Raw genomic sequence first — 21,516 nt, forward strand, 5'->3', positions numbered from 1 at the left:
TTTTTCTTAAAGTGTCCTTTTTTGGACGGGCCGGGTGTGTGCGATTGTTTTGTTTATGTCACGTGACCTCGATCATGTCGACACAAAATTGAAATAAACCACCCTTTTCTGTCATTATTGTGGACGGAATATTTCCCTAATAAAAATATAAATATAATTGGCCAATTTCTTGAGCATATGTAGCGAATTCCTATGAAGATTTAAATTAGATGTTCTTTAACCTGTTACAACTGGTCTGATTTATTAATTCACTGTTACAACTGGTCTGGTTTATTAATTCAGCGCCATTTTAAAAAAACAAAAAAAATGGTTTGTAGGATATACAATAGTTACTCTCGTTATTTCTCGTCATTATACTCTCGCACACACGTGTATCTTAAGAGCCCCCCTAAGAAGGGGGGCTTATCAAATACCATAAAAACATTTCATTTGATTTTTAAAAAAGCAGTCATATAGTAAACGGACATCACCCAAGAGATCCAAGAAATAAACAGACAAATAACCACAGAAACACTGAAAAAAAACTAGCAATTTATACCAAATAAATCTGACGGGAGACGAAACTAGATACAAATTTAACTAGGTTATGCAAAATAATAAGATCTGTAGTGATAGATTTCGAGGAGTAAATCGACGAAGAAAAAAAGAGAGAGGCAAAAATAAGGATCACATTGTGAACCAATTTTAATCATTATACTTACAAACTTTTGACAACTCCAATACAAAAAAATAGCAGACAGGCGAACAACCAAAATTTCGTCATCATGCAAGAGTTTCAGTTCGGCAGATGCGAAACTAACGAAGCATAATCTTATTATATCCAGCACGTTATCCCTTTTAATTTTTTTTACTGAGACAAGACCACAAATGATTTTTAAGCCTTTTAGCAGCTAAATTGTCAATATTTGACCGCGTCGCATCCGTGGGGTTGTGAATCGGAAATTTTGATATGATATTCCGAACAGTCGGACATATGAATGGTGAAAAGTAAACTACATGTACTAGTTGACCACGGAAATTTTTCAAGCATCGACAAACTGGACAGACGTTGATATTTCCACTCATTTCACCCAACTGGCAGAAAAATCTCAAAGCACGCCCAATATTGCCAAATTAGCAAAATTCAAAATTAATTTTTTCATAAACTAATTTCTTGATATCTGTAGACTTGCCACACCAAATATATTTCCAATACCTTTCCAAATATGCACTTGGCAGTTAAATACATACTCTTTTCTAAATGATAGGTCTTGAACATCCAACCTATGAATATTCAATTAATGGTGGACTTGTGGCTGCTGTAACCATATGCCCCAAACATAAATAATTATACTTAATTATTATACATTAATATCTACTCATCAAAAATCAGTAAAAATTTTATCTATGAATTTTGCAAATGCCAATATGCTTGCACCTGGAAATCATCTTTTTCACTGTACCAACAGCTTTCATTGATTATACAACCCCTTGGGTTCGTGTGCACGTGTGGCATACCTGACATACCACAAAATGGACAGTGAGGTACCAATACGAACAGTGAGGTACTAATACGGACATCATCATCATCATCATCATCATCATGTCCAGCAGCCATGCGGCCATTGGGGCGACCCTAAGCTGTTAATGATGCGACACCACACGGTTCTGTTCTCGGCGAGGCGGATCAGGCCACTGGTCTTTCTTTCAGTCCAATGCGTCACGTCATCCATCCAAATTCTCTTTGGATGGCGGCTACCCTCCACTGGCCGAACCACCTCAGTTTTTCTTCTTGGCAACGGTTATGAGGCTGTCGTGATGCCTGATGTACTGGGTGACGAATACGGACAGCGAGATACCAATACAGACAGTGACGTTCTAAAACGGATAGTGAGGTACCAATAAGGACAGTGACGCACCAATACGGACAGTGACGTTCCAATACGGACAGCGAGGTACCAATACGGACAGTGACGTCCCAAAACGGATAGTGAGGTACCAATACGGACAGTGAGATACCAATACGGACAGCGAGGTACTAATATGGAAAGTGACGTACCGATATGGACAGCGAGGTAACAATACGGACAGTGACGTTCCAAAACGGATAGTGAGGTACCAATACGGACAGGTAGGTACCAATTTGGACAGGGTGGTACCCTTGGTCGTAACCCCGCCACAACCCACGTTCAATACATATCGCGCGGATACGAGCACGAGTCTTAATCAATTCCACGTCATTATATTGTATAGTAATTTGGCCAGGTTTAACACCCATGGTTGGACATCAAAACCAAATTATTCTCAAAATCTCCGAAAACATATATAGGCCTATATGACACTCGCGAAAATTTAGCAGTTCGGACCGACCGGACGCGATATCACCTTTCGAAAACGATTTTCTTGGAGGACATGACCTGCTTGACTAAAGAGTCAATCCCATATATCTTCAAAGATGATATTTTAACCCGCAGGTAACTAAAACATACCTTGGCCTACATAAATGACACAATTCAGGATAAATTGCGTAATCAAGACCACCTTCCAAAAGAATCTCCAAATTTATCTGAATTTAAATTTAGATGTTCTTCTTTTGTCTTCGACAGCGTTGCCCCAGTTGTTGGCAACGACCCGACTTATTGAAACTTTGGCCTCATTACTGTCTAACCCAGGAAGTTGTATCTTGTATCTGTTAATATAATGAATATCGTTAGCCAATTACTGTTAGAAAGAATTCATTTAGTGGAGCTGAAGACGCACGTATGCCTTCAACATGCATTCGACGTGGATTTTGTTCGGATTTTTGTTGATGTCGTTGATTCTGTCGATTAAAGGGTACCCTATTACTTGTGGATATTGCAGATTTAAGGTGGGCACAATCTGTAACCGTGGTAAATGCATGCCCAAGAGGTTTTACAAGTCTCAGTATCCCATCCTTATATACAAATGTATGCACGGTATATACATGTACAGCAATGGCTTACACCCACACGAGGGAGGAAATATTCTTTTTCGGGTCGCCGGGATTGCCCGAAAATGACTATAGGGATTCGGGATAGAGGAACATTTCCTCGGGAAAATCGGGACGAAGGTACCGTCTGGAAGCGGAATTTGCAGGATATGACAAATGGGAATCGGGATTTTCCTTCTAACAATCTATGGTGATGACCAAAACGCTTCCAAAGTAGCCCTTATAGATTATTTGACCAAAATTGTTTCTAGTGATATATTAGTCGATAACAATTCTTTGTCCCAGCAGAAACAGGCGCGGATCGGAGGGGGGGGGGGGGGAGGTAAGGTTCGCACGTCAACGCAATCCTATTTGATGCCTGAAATGCTTGAAAATCGCATCAACTGCATGCCTCCTAAATGTTCAAACTTTTCTGGTGGAGTGCATTTCTTTGATGATACTTTTGACTTTTCAGACACGCTCAGCCGGTTACCAGCCTTGCAGGGTCATCAACTATGGACAAGGTAAATTCATCGTGGACTGCATCAGCTTAGGCTGGTTGGGACAGCGAAGGAACTTCTGTAACCGCAACAAATATATTGTTATATTAACGGGACAACTTAGGCATGATATATTGTGTTTTTTTTCATCCAAAAATGGTTTCCAGCAGGACCGTGACATCTCCAAATTAACAGGATAATTGAAAAACCATTGAACTGTAATAACCAATGCACTATAGAACTGCATGTATACAAAGGCCTACCTGAGTTTCACAAGCCATGTCCAAGGCTGCCTCACAACCCTAGCAAAAATCGTTTTTCGAGATCAGTTGTAATGTGATTCTACAGGTGGCGGCGTATGATGGCAAGCAGGGGGTATTTTGCTTCTCGTCAGGTAAATCCTACACCCACGTTGTCCCTTTTAAAATAGCAGTTAACATAACTACACTGTATTTTTACAAGTTTTTTTCTAGGCTTCGGTGTCGGCGTAAAAGGAATAGAAGTCCACCAATGTAATAGTCCTACCATATTGTTATCTTGTTGTGTTAAGCTTCAAGCCTACAGCCAGCGATACCTTAACCTTAGGCAATAAGGAATTCGTTGATGGTGGGAACTCTTTGAGCCCTGTCACATCTACCTTTCCTTGATAAGCAGTTTGTTTCGTTCCATATTTCTTGTTTAGGATGCCAGAACCCGAGTGCCCTGCCGAGGGCTTCCGAGTGGCCTGGAGCACCACGTGATCTTGCCGTCACATTCCACAAACATCGACAAAGGTTTCTAATGCGAATTTCGTTCAAACCACCGGACGGTAAGCGTGACGTCATTGCTGAGGTATCCATTAGCGAATGGCTTGAGACGCTAATATTCATCATGAATATATCTCGAGGTTGGAAAGGGGATTTCGAATCATCAATTTTTAAAAGTCTAACAGTGTAGAACAAAGACACCTCGCGATTAACTACATACACCCGACTGACGATCTCTTTGCATGCGAAGGCAGGTGGCGTAGGTTAGAGCGCTCTAGCGTACGCATGCGCACAATAGGGTGGATCGGAAAATTGTGTGCACAAACTAACCATCGATCCCTTATTTCTATTCCAGCAAGTATCTCTGCGTTGAAAGGTGTCATGGTTGCGATCATAGCCACCAGTGGGCGCGACCTTGGCCAACTCGTCACCTGCCTCGTTTATAACCTTTCCAGAGTTGATTGGAATTAAGTAGGACGACAGGTGGGTTGAAAATCAGAGGTTGGCCATCATTATACACTCGGGTAGAAAATTGCAATCTTCAATGAGATGTCAATCAAATTTACCAGCGAATAAAATGGTACACTCTTAAAAATAAATTAAGGTTTGTGAGCTCTTCAAGGGTTTTTTCGGACAACACAAATAAGCACAGGTTTTTCAGGGAAGGGAAAAACCCTAAGAGGTTTTTTACAAACTCAAAAACTTGCAATTAGTGGGTTTGTCATTTCTCTGAAAAATCTCTAGAGGGGATGCATATTTTTTTGGCCGACCTCGAACGTCTGGAAGCAGTGTGTCCTTCGGTTTTTATTGTTTTGATTCGCGATCAGCGGGCCCACGCCCACCAATCTCGTCCCCCAATACACCCTCTCAAGTGTAGGTGGCACTGCACAGTGCGGTGGACGGTGTCATGGGCCGCCTCAAATATCGGCTTCCGGCACACGATTCAAGGTATTGTTCCAGTTCCCGGTGAGACCAATCTTTCTTGCGTAACAGGCACCATAATCCACACATTTCTTGGTTCGGAGGAATCCACAGAAGATGTCTACAGCATTTCCAGGACATTTAATTGATACATTTACCGATTTGTGGAGCGACCTTTGACGCAACTTGGATTATAAAAATTGTGTCATTGCATTTTGTCGATCTTTATCGCCTTTTGCAAACATAGCCTACCGATGAGGTTGGTTAGCCGATATGACTGCTATTTGCTACATTGAATCACGTATTTCGCTCTCGAATCATATTGGTCCTGTGGGTGTTAAAGATCTATATGGCCCTGTACTGTAACTCCTTTTCTTTCAGACTGACATAGAGCTGTACCTGACGCCAAGAAACTCGAACGGATGTCACAATCTCCCTTTTGTCTGGTTCAAACCAGGGGAGTCCTTCTACATAAACGTCGAGTCCCTGCCCGCCAGGGCCGCCTACCACCCTAACCAAGGCAGCAACTCCGTGGAGAAGTACTTTCGAATCCCTCCCAAGGCGAATATGACTGACCTTGCCTTTTTGTAAACCCCCCCCCCCCCCCGTTATGGCCGCCTCTAGAAATATCCGAGGCAGCAGTGTGACTCTAGCACCCCTTGTTGCCCTCCCCTTTCAACCACAATGATACTTCTACAATGCATAACTTGGCAGGGAAGATGAGACAATGGCCGAGTTGAAAGTAGGCCGCGTTGCGGGATATCCCTGCCAGCGCTCGCTTCAGAAAAAACTGTAGGAAGATTCAGCCAGCCGGAATTCGCCGCCACTTTCCGACTGACAACAATATCGTGTAATTGAATGGCGAATCATATTGCAAGAGGATATATACACAGCATGCTGTGTATGCAACAGACAGTAGTTTTAAGTTCACAGCGTTTTATATTACTATTCATTAGGCTCGTTATAAAGCTAGCAACATTTTCTCTTGAATACACAACATGTGGTGTATACAATGTACAGGCACGCGCATTGTCTAGAGTACACAGCAGACTTCGCTGGCTAGAGAAAACTGTTTTTGGGAATATGGCACACATGCCATCCAAAAACCGGGGCTCCATACGCCTTAGATTTACTTGGGGGCAGGGAATGGATGAGAATTTGCCCCAACTTGAAGGGAAGCGAGGAGTTCTTCCACCGACACCGCCACCGCCATTTTTTCTCCCGCTGACGTCATTGATGACGTGGTTTATTAATTCGCCTATGCTGTGCATGCAACCAACTTGTTCCTGCGTACACAGCGTCTGCTGTGAACATAGCCACTTCGAATCTTATCAGTGATCGTGTACTGACAAAAAAACATAAATGCTTGAAAAAAAATACTTACAACGTCTTAGCTTTTCACCGCTGTGACGTTTTTGAACTTAACAAATAATTTGTTAGTTAATTTGAATTTAACAAATAATTTGTTTTCGACGCGATCCCTTGTCAAAAAAGATAAGGTGGCTCAATGAATTTATACCGAACTGGGGGTATTGGCTGTCTCGCTAAACACGGCGAGGAATGGAGCTAAAATGAAGGCCAATACCGAGGCGGCTGCCAAGGTTTTAGGAGAAATAACAGCTCCACTCAGCGGCGTTAGGTGAGATTCCACCAGGTTTGGTATCAATTTCTAATGTAAGACACCTCGAAATTGATCTATTTTAAAGTGGTACGCCGTTGGTTATACTCGTGGTCCAGGAAATAGTAATGCAGTTGTTAACCTTGCCGTAGTACAGTTATCATGCACACGAACTTGCTGAAACTTGATATTTGTAGTGTTCGTATATCTGTCTACACAACGGAAGTGCTGAAATTTATACTCGGTACGTAATGGGAAATTATCCAATTCAATTACAAATTTCATGTCTTTAACGTACGGCGTAGGCCTTTAAGCATTATCGATCGGGGATCTGCTGTGGATACATTCTACACCGACCTTAAGATGTTATGGTTGTCTATGTGGGCAAGTTGGGTTAATACATGATCTATCATAAAAATAAGAGGTAAAAATTGTAACTAAGTGTTTTAGAATCCTCAACAATTTAGCTATTGGAAACCGACAACAATGCTGAAAACTAAGTATATGTCGTAATCACGGATTAATACTTGGTTTCTGATCCGATAAAAGCTAGATTAGGAAAAATTGGAAAAACTTGGATCAAAACATAATGGCATTACTGATGTTTTAATTAATAGTAAATCCCTCTGTATTTATCTCCATTGTTAGTGAGGTTGCCAGACTCCGGCGAAGTGATAGTACTACATTGTATTAGTAGCGTGGTCTTAATATACTTGAATATTATGTCTGCTTTGGAGAATATAAGGTTTCCTGGTATTTCGAAACGAAAATATGTTTATGTATACATTACAGACTAGTATTCTAATCCCATGGATGTAAGACCGTTTCATTAATTCAGAACATGGCCAACCCCTGGGCAAGGACATGGCGCCATAAATTTGGGATAACCTGGTGTCGCTCAGCGACCAAACGAAAACAACGTTATTCAGAATGACATCGAACGACCATGTGCATTTATATCAAATAGAGTTTGGCTTGAATATTTAGAAACTGTCTTATATCAATGAAAGTCGAGCATTCACAGAAATATATGATGCATCAGGGTTACATTAATACAAATCTAAACTGAATTCTGTGAATGCATGGATATAATGCTGCACAAAAATTATCATAGCGACTTTTACCCGTTTTTATATTGACGATGCAAAAATAGCGAACTACCGATATTCATTAAAATTAGCAAGTACGAGATATTCGCTTTTCCCGTTTTCGATGCGTCATTGTGGGCTACTCTGCACTCCGTAGTGTATGAAACGTTTATTTGTGAAGACGCTTTAATATGAAGCGAAAGACGTGCGTACATTTCTTTTTGCTGAATTCCGTTTACGTTTTGGTTGCATTCGGATTCGGAAAATATGAAACTACGGAATTTCTTGAGACAAGAGAAATTAGCTTTGCCGCTTCCAAGGTCAATCAAAGGAAAATCCGGATTCTTGGTCCCTTTTTTAAGGAATGGAAAACGCGAAGTTTCCAGGATTGTTGCATTGCGTGTGGCGTCAACGATAGGTGCCATTCCTTTAATTTCGATAGGAAGCTTGGAGTGTGCCAATTGAGTGCCTTTACATCGTCCTGCACGGCGGATTTTGAGCATGGTTACGAACCACTGGAGGTGAGTAAGTTAGATGAAATCATTTGCTAATGAATAAGAAATTTTGCCCCTGATTGAAGAAATATTCAATTACTTTGCCAACTTGACAGTGGATAACACATACTTTAAGGGCGTACTTTTAAACAGTCGGTGTGACATGCGATCGAACCGCTGGAGGGGACTAACTTTAAAAAAAAACCTTTCTTTTGCCAATCGTAAATTTTTTAAAATCATTTAGCCAACATTACAGTGGATTACACATACATTTAAACTACTGTCAGTACACAGTTGTTTTATAATTATAGTATCCTTTTATAGCAATTACCCTGTCGGTTCTTTACTTTTACCTACGCGCTCGATGAATTCTACGCACACACACACGCACCTCGAACTCCAGTGCAAATCCGCCATTGGTGACGACGTTGGCGCCAAAAACTATTTCTCTTGACCTAGATTCAAAAGCCTTTTTGAATAATGCGATCCAAACGATAACATCCGCTACAAACATTCTTGATCAACTAGTTGAACTTTATAAATACGCTGTATGGAGAAAAAATTGCACAAATATCGAAATGCAAGATTATTATGAGGAGAACTATTTTGGCCGATATTCACACTACCACTTGCTCGACCTCGTCACAATCGTCATGTGGTGACGACTCGGATTGGCGTGAGAGGGAATACGTCCGTCCCCCCCCCAATATCCCCTCTAATGTTAGAATTATTCTAACATTAGAGTGCTTACCCTATAATTTTTTTGGGGGGGTATACCTCGCCAAAACTTTTGATAATTTACAGTTTTTGGTAGTTTTGGATACAAGTGTACATTACCTCAAAATTGGGTAGTTTGCCCATGTTTTTGGGTGCAATTGTGAATGGAATGACATTTATGGATATTTTTCACAATTCTTTGGGCATGTTGGGTGCAATTGTATTTGTAAACTAGTCCTACCTTGGAACAAAGAGGGAAATACAGTACTGTGCATAACCCTTTCCTTCTCTAATCAGTGGAACTCCATCATATTGTTTTTGAACATATTTTCTGAGGAGATCCAACCGAGATGTTTCCTCACACGACTTCTCTTATCTCAGGGCCGGGGACAGGACAACCCTCTTTGTCCATGCTCAACTTGAAAAAGCAATAGCAAGATGTTCCATTCAAAGGGTTAATAGGGAATGAGAGATTTTTTTCATTTTCTTGGGGCTTCTAAACTCTTGCAGAGTCTGACACACACGCTCAGAGGTCATCACTATAATACTGTATTACTGTGTCGAATCCTCTGCAAACAGTTTTTCTGTCCGTCGACGTTCTGTCGATAAGAATAAAAACACCGTATCAAATACCTGTCGAATAATTCAAGAGAACTTTCCATATGATGAGTGAAAATCAAAATGTTGTAAACGCCCGCGTCGATTTCATTTCACTTACTTAACAAACTAGCGGCTACAATGTAGTCCCGGCTCTGGAAAAAAGTTAGGTGTCGAACGCCTGAGTCGGGAGTTTGCATTGGCAGCTGCATAAGTCAATCAGATAATCCAACTGGCCACCTTCTTCTCTCCGCAGGCTTGGCAAGTCCACTTCGCGAGGCAAAATTGTAAGTCATCCCTTTTCTAAAACGCATCATCAATAACATGGCGATCCGATGCGGTCACATGCGCCCGTTTCAGTTGAACTGAAATTATGTTAAGTTGAACTGATATCTTTTTGAGTCAAGCCAAGAGTCCACGGACCATTTCATTCCATATACGCGAACAGAAAAGAAATCTGAGAAACATTTCGCACAGCAGGGTTTCACTAGTTTAAAGGAGTAGGCGTATTATTCCTTTAGTACATGTTTATTTTTCTCGTCGGTTTCCGATCTTTACAGTACCCGATGCCGAACCAATGGAAGGTCCGAAGCTTCGACTTTACAGGCAGAGGTCAAGGACACACGTGTACAGAAGGCTCAGAGTCGCGAGGGAACCAGTCGTGACCTTTGGCGGGTTCGACAGCACGAAATCTGGAAAATTCTTCACGGCGGATTTCAAATATAATATGCAAATATGTGTCCATATCCCCCCGACGGTGAGGAGAGTTTCAAGAGGGAAACGCTCGACTGATGCCAAGAAAGGTGGTGAAGGGATTAGAAGTAGAATATTTGGTCGTCGGAGGACACGATCTGTCCTAAGAAATCAACCCAATTTTTTCACTGGTAGACCTCATCGCAAACGCCTGAGAAAGGTACCTGGTGGTGATAAACAGTACCAAGAGCTCACGCGGCCAAGTCCTAGTGCCAGACGACCCAAGTATTTCGAGCCTCCTCGGCTTCACCGCGCCCACCTGGTGAACTCAACGCAGCCCCTCCAAAGAAAGTTACTCGGAGGTCGCAACCAGGACCTAGAACCCACGCGGTCGAGGCCAAGCATCGAAGTGTCATCAACAAGACGGAGATTTATACGCTCTTACAGGAGGCGGACGAGGCGGTACCGGCTGGTCGATTTGAGGAAGTGGTTTGGCGAAGGTGTGGTTTGGTCAAAAGTTGTATACTTCCCTGTATTTGTGTCGGTAACGGACAGAGTGAAGGGTAAGTTTAAGGTCCGTCAGGTCCGCGTTTTGAATCATGCCAAAAACTTATGACCATTCTTTATGTATTATCACAATGTCTGCTTGATTTGAACTTCTTTTCCCGAAATCAATGACTTTTTGTTTGAGGGTCTTTAGTTATAAAAGTGGCTCCATGTTCATCATTGCTACAGCAGCAGATTGAACCCTTACACTAATGTGGGCGAACTCCTTAAGTTAGTCGCGAGGCAGTAATCATAAGTGGTTAGATTGGACTTTCGCCAAATGAATGAATGAACTTCTGGTATGTTTGCATTATGAACAACAAATTTACAACTTAGATAGACATTTTCAATTCTGGATATTTCTGAAGCACACTACAACAAAATTCGTTGCGGACTGAATCAGTGAGTGTCCCCACTGCAACAGCCTGAAACAATTCTAAGCAGGTTTCAAGAATTTTAGAAGATAATGTAAAAAATAGCAGGAAAATGGAGGATAAGAAAAAGTGTATTTCCATAATTGTCAATCAAACGAAGTGGCTATGTAAACAGCAGACTGCTGTGTACGCAGGAACAAGTTTGTTGTATGCACAGAAGAGGCGAATTAACATAACAGCGTCATCAATGACGTCAGCTGGAGAGTAAAAAGGCGGTGGCGGTGGTGGTGGAAGAACTCCCAGCTTCCCTTCAAGTTGGGGCCAAATTCTTATCCTTTCCCGCCTTCCAAACAACTCTCTTTCGGTATCAGGAGCAACACAACGTTGCCTTTGCAATACGGCAATCTAGAACCATCGACAAACAAGAAAGAATCTTAAAAAATGAAGGGAACTATACTATTACTATATATATATGCGATCAAAACCCGACAGAAAAGCTCATGAAATGTGTATTTGGCAGTATCGTATGATTGTCAATTTTGCCACGAGAAACGACACACTCTACGCATATTATATAAATATTGCCCGCCACGGAGTGTAACATGCCGAATGTCACACCGGGAGACATGACAAAAAGTCGACCGGCTGGAGCGGGCAAACTTGCGAATACCTCACGGTCACGTGACGCGTATCAGCCAATCATATTCACGGAATCTCACTTGAGGTATGAGATTGTGAAATATCACCGTTTTGTAAAATGTTTTGAGTAGTATATGAAAATCACACTTTAAAACAGAATCCAACTGTTTTCGTCTAAATCAGCAGAATCCAACACAGAATCTAGGAGCACTTTGATTCTGTTTTAAAATGTGGATTTCATAGACCGGACCCGTTCAGGACTCTTGGAAAAATCAGTTCTGGCCGGTAAAAACAACGTAAATTCAAAAGTTCTCCTTCACGTTTGGTGGTAGCGTTCTCTCTCGAAATTTGAGGGCGTGGGAAACTATTATTAATCGGGGAGTAAGAAAAGATCGAAAGATGAAGATAGACAACAAAACGCTGTTTTTTGGATTATTATGTTTTTTAATACTACACATTTCCACCTCTAAAAGTTACATCGTATTACAGTATTATTCTATTCTAAAGTTTGTGCTAAAGACTTACTTCGTGTTGTAACATCAACATCTATTCTAAAGTTTTTTGGTCAAGTTTTCGCCTTGGCAAAGTTTACATCATCGAGATACAACATGTAGTTTGATAAAGTTTACTTCGAGTTACAACATCTATAAGTTTGTTAAAGTTACAAAGTTACATACATCTATTCGTCTAAATTATTCATACTAGTTTTGTTCTCCCCACCCGCCGCTTAACCTACTTCTTTTGCTTTGCTGAGGAGTTGTGGGAAAATTCGTGGTAGGAGAAAACTAGTGTCGTATATGTCCCGTTTTATCCCGATTTGCCTTTCTATGGTCGCATTTACTTTTTTATCGTTTCCGAGAAGGTCGTACGCCGAAAATTGTTTTAGAATCTCTCTCATCGATAGGCCTTTACTTCGCATGAGGATGTAGTACATGCAGTATTGGCCGCAGACTGTGGACAAAGGGCTTTGAAGCCGAATATAGTTTCGAGTAAAAGTTCATTCTCTACTAAGAATTTCTCTGAATCTCGCTTTTCTGGGGACTTCTCCGTTACTGTCAAAGTACTCGTGAGGAGGAACTTGGTTAAAATAAAGGCACACCCAATGTTCCCCTGGCTCGTGGGCTTTTGCCGTATTGCTTATGTATGCGCAGGGTCTCCGTTTTCGAGCGTTCGTCGGAAGAGTATCACTGGACACCGCCTTGGTAAAAATGTTTCGTGTCCCCGGGTGTCTTTTCATTAAAACGTTCAGTTCGTGTTTGTTCATATTTATTTTTCTGCTCCTTTCACCCCGCCGTGACTGTAATACACGTTTCGATCGGCATCAATTTCCACGAAAGAATCGTATTCGTATAAAACTATGAGATTCACTGCTTCGGTGGTGGCCGTGGATAGCTTGATTTCCACTCCGACATCACCATTTTTTGCGAGTTGGAAAGCACTCGATCCCGCGTCATCCGGCGCTAAATTGAAGACGTACAAGGCATATCCATCCACATAGTCGTCTAGTGATATGTCGTTGCTCTTGTTGGCCGGCCACAACTTGCTCCCCCGAAAGAGCGTCATGTATCCATTCACCACATTTTTCGCGGTAAAATCCACCTTTAGTTCCCCGTAAGGGATAGATGCCCCCGCGACAGTTAGTTTTATGCTTGTCACGTTGTAGTGTTTGAAGTTGAACGGGTTTCCATCCAGGGCCCCGTTCATGGCGTTGCTGGCAAGCAGTCCTATAGCGATGCGCCTCGGCGTTTCTCCTTTGCACAGGTTTGCCTCGGACAAGTCGCTTCCTCCTGCTGCTTTTTGGTAGTAGCGCATTTCAATCCTTGTCACGGGGTATTTTGCGTTTGCTGCGAGAAGCCGCTGCTCGTGCGCTACTCGGACGTAGCTGGCTATTTCTTTGACGCTTGTCATCAGTATTGCTTTTTCCAATTTTATCTTGTAATCGGTAGCTGTTGATGCGGACATCAGGCTGAATTTGGGGTTTCCTAATGTTAGTTTGACGGTTAGTGGTACTTTGCTGAGAAGCAGTTTCCCTTGTTCGAACATCTCATTATGGATCCGACCCTGGAGTTCAAAAGATTGGCTGAACTTCGTCATCTTGAATCGGCTCACCGCCCCCTTGTTGGTGGCTGTGCTGTCACTTATTGTAGCACCGGTTGTCTCCATGTCGGTCACGTCTTTGAAGTATCCTCCTGCTCTCAATTGGTGGGTTTTTGCGTCTTTGCCATAACTGAGCAACGCCTCCAGGTAAGACCGATAAGCGTACATGCTGCTGGTGCTCCCAATCTGTGTCCCGGAAAGCGATATTTCGGCCTGTTTGAACATCGTCCCGACCAGATAGTTTATCGGGTAGCATTGCGCCTTTGGGTCAACAGTGTCACCTGTTTTCTCGGTCAGAGCGGTGCCATCCAGTTTGACAATTTTGGCCCTGATGTAGATGGTCGTTTCCCGAAGATCGATGTAATTTTTTTCGTCGGTTTGCGTATTAAATTCAATGACATCGGTGTTCTCAATCGAAGTTGTTGGGTGCACCTCTACGAGTTTTCCGGACGTGATCGCTGTTTGTGTTGGTTCTGTTTCGAACAACTCCAATTCCGCCTTAGTGCACGCGCAGGAATCCGCGTCGATAAGCGACATGTTTTCTTCTCGGGGTAACTATCGGCGACGGGTGAAAAATCCCTTCTCAGAGTTTGATTTTTGTCCTTTTATTCTTTTTGCTTTTTTGGTCCTCGGCGGCTCTTCTAGTGGTCGCTTGTTTACGCGTCGATCTCTACCCGGTCGGGGCGTTGTTATCGCATCCACAAGGTCTTTTCTTACATCATGCCCGACTTCTCTTACTCCCTCAAGGGCTCTCTCTTTAAAGGCGGATTTTATATTCTTTCCGTCCATAGCGTCTCCAAGAACTGCCACGCCCTGCTTCAGGAGAACCTTTCCCGCCCTTGACGCCGCTCGTTTAGCCATGGGTAGGACGGTTCGCTTCAGTACGGGAATGATGCCTCTAAACATTTTGCTTAATGTGTCCCCAATCCCGTATCCCTCTTGGTATGGAGTTCCTCGGAAAACTGGGAGGCCTCCTGCCTGTTCTCCTTTCCCGCAGTAATGGGCGATGTAGTCTGCGTCCACGGGCTCGTAGATGACGCGCCTTGCTAGGGCGCATGTCCTTCCACTCCTCTTTGACATGATATGATGTGGAATTAAGGGGCTTTTTGTATACGGGTATATGATATATAGTTTCCTACGCGATTGGTATTTTATGTCCTCGTGCTGACCCCTCCAACCACACGGCAACTACGTTCTATTGCGCCCATTTCTTCGCATCGAAGGGTAGCCAACTCAGATTTCGCTGGCGCTTCGACTTTCGGGTGGTCGGTTTCGATGTTAATTCGGATGGTGAGGCCGCATCCGTTTTGGAGGAATCCGGCGTCAAGAAAATGCTCTTCTCCACCACCCCCCGGCTTCTGTCGGGAGATTCTGGGATGACACTGACGCTGCTGTTGTTGTTTTTTTGGGCTTGGGTGCTCGGGACTGCACTTTTCTGAAAGTCGGTTAATGCTTTCAAAATGCTTTTGTCAACCCCTGTCGCTCCCCGCAGGTTGAACACAGGTGTAGAAGCGGCTTTAGGAGAACTGATTTTACCCAGGGGGGTCTGGTCTCCTTTATTTTCCCTGAGCTGAAGGTAGTTTAACAAGACCTGTTTCTGATTCTCGAGTGCCCTGGGCTTTTTCGGGGGGGTTGTATCGGGAATTTGGGCTCCGCGAATATCTGCTGCCGGTGCTGGAATCACCGCGGGACTGCCGCTCGATTCTGCCCTGTCCTCTGAGTTTATCCAGCCTCGGGGCACGCCGATCTCCGTTAGTTTTGCGGCCAGGCGATAGGCTCCGGGGGGTGCGTGGTAGTCGAGGTCTTCGGGAGCCAAAAGGAAATGAAGGCTTCGCAAAATATTTGATTTCGGTAATACAGTTCCGTCGATTATCACTTCGTAAGTGCTATCCTTCCAGTCAATTTCACCCGGGAAATGTTGCACGTAATCGCGTAATATTCTGTTAATGAAGGGATGTCGGATGCCGATGATCTGAAATTTGCTCAACAAGTCTTCGAGTCGCCACGCTTGTCCGGTGTTAGTTTGTGCTTTTTCCTTGATTTGTCCAGTTTGTTTTTGTTCCCAGCGTTTCCTCGCGAGCAAATTTAGTTTCACATCATCCGGTAGGTCTTTTTGATTGAGGCCCTCCTTTTTTTCATCTTCTTCGTTTTCTTGAGGTGGTGGCGGCGGTACTGTAATTGTCTGTCGACATTTAGCCCGGTAGGTACTCAGAGGGACTATGACGCTCTCCCCGAAATCTGGATTCATTGACATCTGGATTAAGCCGCTGTTTTTAGCCTCTCTTCCCGGTTATTCCGGATATAAGACTCCCTATTGCCGAGACGGCCAGTGGTATGAGAGAGCCAAGAAATCCACCCGATTGCGCCAACAGAGCTTTTTTAGTTCGTAGGCTAGTTCGGGGAGTCTTAAGCCGACATACCAATGGGCTGTGCTTTCGTAGTTTTTGTGCTTTATTCTCCGGAACTGGCACAGTGCGATGGTGGACGTTCTCTATACACTCTAAAATCGCGTCAATTTGACCTTTGCTGGCTAAATCGAGAAGTTTTGCGCGTGTTGATCGACTGGAGGCCCTCCCGAGCAAGGATAGAAAGTCTAAGTGTTGTTTTGCTTTTGATTTATCCGCTTTGGAGCAAGGAGATCCAAATGAGTGGTGTTTTCTGCTCCGGCGTACCTCCTTGAAGCCTGTTTTCCCAGAAACTCTACGGGGCATCTCCGAGCTTCGTTTGTGTTGATCTGTGTTGCGAGTATTTTCTTCTGAGTAATCCTGTCTCTCTCGCTCTGTCCTGCAGTCGGAAACGTGTTTAAGTTTCTTCCTTCTGTTCATTCACACGAAGATTTTTACTCATCTGTTCTATTTTCAGTACATCTGGTTTGGAATCAAAAACTAGATGTTTCCATTTCACTTAATTTACGGCAATACTAACAAAAATGGTGGTATGGGTTTTTTAATTTTTATTTCACATCGCCTAAGAACAACTGGTACTACACAGAAGAGAAAGTTCTTACAATTATTAGTCGAAGACTTCTTTACCGGCATTGGGGTGCCATGCGTTTTAAGCCCTATCCCCCCCCCCAGCTCTCTTCGGCTAGTTTCGTTTTATTTTCAGTAGTACCAATCCTACTACTACAGTATCGGAGCGAGTGTAAGATTTTCAATTTCACAAGACGCCCGGCGTATGGTCCTCTTTCGAGGACGTATAGAATGATGTCGAAAGATTAAAGTTATCAGGCTCCCCATTGCCGGGGAACGATTATACATGATTTTTTTTGTGTGCACGGTATGTAATATGTATAGGCCTATACATAATAATCTACTTTCACAACGACGACAACCATTTGATCAAAATCTCCACGAAACATAATGATTGATTTAAAACTCCATCGAACATTAAGATATAAGTAGGTATCTAATTTGTACGTTTACAACAGGCGTTATATATTATTGGACACAATATCGAGAGTTTGAAGAACTTAGTCGCTCAACACGATCAGACTATGACACTAACGACGACAACCATTATTTGATCAAAAACTCCAAGAAACATTAAGATTGATTTTAAACTCCATCAAACATTAAGATATAAGTAGGTATCTAATTTGTACGTTTACAACAGGCGTTATATTGGACACAATATCGAGATGCCTTTATTTTTTCCCTCCTCCACCGCCCTTTTTTGCGTGCGGAACAAAAGCGTTCTGAAAGTCTTCTCCAAAAATGTCTGTGCGAAAACGAGCTTCTTCCGGGGTGTTCTGGTGCCCGTCTATAAACAAGTAACTGTTTGGCTTCTGCGTGGCACTTTCGTAAATTCTAACGAATGTCTCCGGCCTGCTCGGAAGAATGCGTCTCGCCAAATGCTGTCCAACCGACCGGTCTAACGGGCTTTTAAAGAGAACTAGATAGTGGCAACATCTAAGCATCGTTACTCTTGTTTTCCCATGGTGAAATAGGTTTTGCATGAGCACAATCCAACTCACGCCTCCGTGTTGACATTTCTTTGTCACCAGACGACTGATTTCCTCGCTGTTGCTGACCCCCTGCATAAGGTCATCGAAAATTAGCAACCCGTGCTGGCGCTCGCCGGTGTGGGGATCTCGGACGTGGATGTATTCGTCTAGATTTTCTGGGAGGCCCTCCACTGTTCGTATTGTATTCTCCCTTTCCAGCTCGGTCACTGTTTTCGACGGCTCCCCGTAGAACCAATATATATAATCGAAAGGCCCATTGACGACTCGTCTAGCATTTTTTAGGAGTTGCCGTACAAAGAAAGTCTTTCCCGCAAGTGGAGGGCCAACACAAATCATACCAAAGTCACGCTTGATGCGAGCGTCAAACACGCCTCCGGCGACAATGTTGTCTGGGTTCGTCATTTTCTATCGAGCTAATCGTTCAGTTTTTGTGCTCCCCACATGTTCGTTTATGCCTTTTCGAGTTGTTCTGTTGTCACCCATTCGTCGAAACGAGCCGGCCAACCGACGTAATGGACAAAATATTCGGTTTTATTTTTTCGCCGGCGTTTTTTCAAAACATCAACGCGGAAGGCGGTCTCATCTTCCGGGCGCTGTATTCGTTGCATCTCCTCTTCATAAAAACTTCCCTCTATGAGCTCCCCGTGCTCGTCTCGTAGTTTATACGTTGGTGGTTTGGTATTTCGACGATGAGCCACCACAAACCACTCTGTTGTGTATTGGGGTTTGTAGCCCTTGCCAAAGACCTGGGCAACTTGGCTGACTCTGACGGTGTCTCCCAACTCAAACGCAAATTTAGTCTTATTCGGAAATTCTTTCCCGTATAGGTGGAGCCATAAGGCTTTTTCCTTGTCGACGGTAACTTCGTTCGGGGCCAATTTCGTTATTCTGTGTACAGCGTTGTTGTAACTCTCGACTAGAGCGGGCAGGGCGTCTACGTAACGATGGGTATTGTTTTTCGTAATGAATTTATAAACTTTAGATTTCAGGGTCCGGTTCCATCTTTCCGCTAGCGCCGCCTTTGTTTCGCTGTGCACAGAAAACAGTTTAATTCCAAGGTCTTTTAGTAACTTTGAAACGTTGGCATTAAAAAATTCCCGCCCCTGGTCTCCGTGGAGGTACTTCGGATAAACATTTTCCCGGAGGAAGAGGTCTTTTAGAGCCCGGGCCACTTCTGCTCCTGTTTTTGACTTGAGGGGCAGAGCCCAGGCTCGGCGGCTGAACACATCAATAACTGTTAACAAGTATTTTATTCCGTCATTGAATTTTTGCAAGCTTTGCACGTCCACTAAATCAATTTGCCACTGATGATTGCTTCCGGGAACGATGGTTTTGCGACGAGGGATGTTTCTTCTAGCCTGCCGGTGGAGCGTGTAGGTGTCCCCCCCGCTTAGCCAGTGAACGACCTCGGCTCGCTTAACGGTGGGGTCGCGTCGCCTGCTGGCCCCTAGCAGACGCTCGACGGAGCCGAAGCTTGCTGGATGCGTATTTTAATAGTAGATTTTGGAAAATAGGTCTCTCCTAATTTTGTCTTGGTTTTTTCTAAGCTTTAACGCCGCGCTCGAGCTGTTCACCGTTGTCCTCGTCGCTACCGGATTCGTCGGCCCCGCTTGTGCTGCCTTCTTCCTCTTCGCTACTACTCTCCTCTTCCTCGCTGTCTTCGTCTCCCGAACTATTGTTGCTTCTATTTTCTTCGCTCGCGTCATCGCTCAGATCGGTTCGCGCCGCGACAGTGGTCGGGTAGGGGGAGGGTGCTTGGGTAGGGAAAGGAGTCAGAGGCGGGCCATTTTCGGACTCCAATTCTCCTACGACGGGTTGTCTAATGACGGCCGGAGGATCCGGTGCACGCGAGACTTTCGGGGGGAGGGTTGCCGGTGTTGGTCTTTCTACGGAGAGTGTGTTCTCGATCTGTGGTGATGGTCCCGCTATAATGGTCGTCTTATCGCTGCTCGATCGGCCGGGGTTCATGTGTTCTTGTGTGTTTACTTGTAGTACTTCTACTAAACCATCTCTCCGTTGGGTTACATCTAGTTGAATACGAACTGTGAGGGGAGCTTGTTGAACCAGCTGAGACGTCAGAGGAGCCCTTCTCGCGCTTTTAGGTCCGGGAGGACAATAACAACAGTCGCCTGATTCGAGGGGGACGCTTCGTTTCTTGACAGATTTCCCCTTCGGGTCACGAGTTTTCGTCGGTAAACCTCCCGCCGTCGCCGCCTTCGCATGGACTGGTCGTGCTTTCGTTTGTGGCTCAATCTCGGGCAGTATTTCGTGGCAGAAGAATCCCTGCTCGTCGGATCCTGTGGTGGACTTCTCCGATATGGTGGGTTTTTTTTTAATAGCACTCTTCGGCGATTCTAAAGATTCACTCGCCCTCCCCGTGCACTGTTGCTGCTTCTTTTTTGCTCGAGCCTCTCTTTCCGCTTCTAGTTTATGGAAACAGGAATCACAACGTTGATCATCGAAATTGTAGAATTTAGGACTGTTGTACGGTTTATGGCACCGCCTGCACTCGCGGAAGCAAGCCTTAGAACAACGTTCGCAATACGATTTACCCGAAACGAGCCTTAATAGACGATTACACCAGATGCACTTTTTTTTGAACTGTTCGAAGTCAGTTCCCGAATCGTAGGCGGTAGTGGAAACCAGAGTTTTTCTTTTCCCGGTCCCCTCTTGGATTTTTGCCGTTTTCCCCATATCAGCTAGAACTTAGACGCCGAGTTGGCCAAGGAGAAGCTACTATTTTCGCGTTCTTATCGTCAACTTATCCGATACATATAAAATGCCGGCGTCTTCACAGTCACACAGTTATTTCTTCTCCTCCGCAGCCCTTACTAACGAATCTAGGAAGCTGAGAAGTTGTGAGGGCTCTCCTACCCCCGCTTTAACGACTGTGTTTAGTCCCCGCAAAAATACAGCCTGCCTTCCGACTCGGTCCACCAGTCTAGATGTTTAGCGTATTGTTCTTCCAGCGAGTCCAGATAACGCCTGTCTATGCTAGATTCGTAAGAGCGACCCCTAATTTTTATTCTTTCCAAGCAAACTTCTACTCCGGTGTTCAGATAGTAAATGCTGCTATATTCTTCGGGGATCCCGACTTCAATCAGGGTGCGTCGTGCCGAGTATAAGGTATCCGCTCGCAGGTAGTCTTCCGCGAAAATCCCAATATTTCCCTGCTGAGCTGTGTTTTGCAGGAAAGGAAGGGGTCCGAGCAGGCTTCGATCGGTTACTATGATGTGGTATTTCGCTGTCAGAGCAGGCGTTTCGGCGAGACGGACGAGATCGGCCTGAACTTCCCGCTTGAATACGGAGTTGATGCAACGAATTATGTGTAATTGAGCTAAAGTTACATTTTCCTTTGGATCGAGGTATGCCAGGGCTAGAGGGTTATGCTTACCAAATTTCGTGAATTCGTCGAGTCCTTCTCGCACTATTGAGAGGGTGAACGAGGAGTTCAAACGCCGAGCGTGGGCTTGGACGAGCCCTTCCAACAAAGTTGTTTTTCCTGCCCCGATTTGTCCCTCAACGGCCACCACAAGTATTTTTTTCTTTGGGGTCATCATCTCATTCTAAAGAAGGGCAACTGCAACAAA

The 21,516-nt window shown here is 44.0% G+C and overlaps 2 protein-coding genes across 2 annotated transcripts; one reads left to right on the forward strand and one right to left on the reverse strand.

The window, feature by feature from the left end:
- Positions 1-2,691: 2,691 nt before the first annotated feature.
- On the forward strand, positions 2,692-7,870 carry LOC135502400 (uncharacterized). The gene is made up of 5 exons (XM_064795206.1): positions 2,692-2,848; positions 3,405-3,453; positions 4,112-4,237; positions 4,531-4,658; positions 5,478-7,870. Exons 1-4 carry the CDS (start codon positions 2,753-2,755, stop codon positions 4,644-4,646), a joined length of 387 nt encoding a protein of 128 aa, XP_064651276.1. The 5' UTR covers positions 2,692-2,752; the 3' UTR covers positions 4,647-4,658; positions 5,478-7,870.
- A 5,258-nt stretch (positions 7,871-13,128) lies between these two features.
- On the reverse strand, positions 13,129-14,496 carry LOC135502626 (uncharacterized protein F54H12.2-like). Its single transcript, XM_064795576.1, has one exon. The coding sequence runs from the start codon at positions 14,494-14,496 to the stop codon at positions 13,129-13,131; it is 1,368 nt and encodes a 455-aa protein (XP_064651646.1).
- Between the last annotated feature and the right edge of the window lie 7,020 nt (positions 14,497-21,516).

Source organism: Lineus longissimus, chromosome 18 (genome assembly GCF_910592395.1).
Source record: "Lineus longissimus chromosome 18, tnLinLong1.2, whole genome shotgun sequence".
In the NCBI taxonomy this organism is placed as follows: Eukaryota; Metazoa; Nemertea; class Pilidiophora; order Heteronemertea; family Lineidae; genus Lineus; species Lineus longissimus.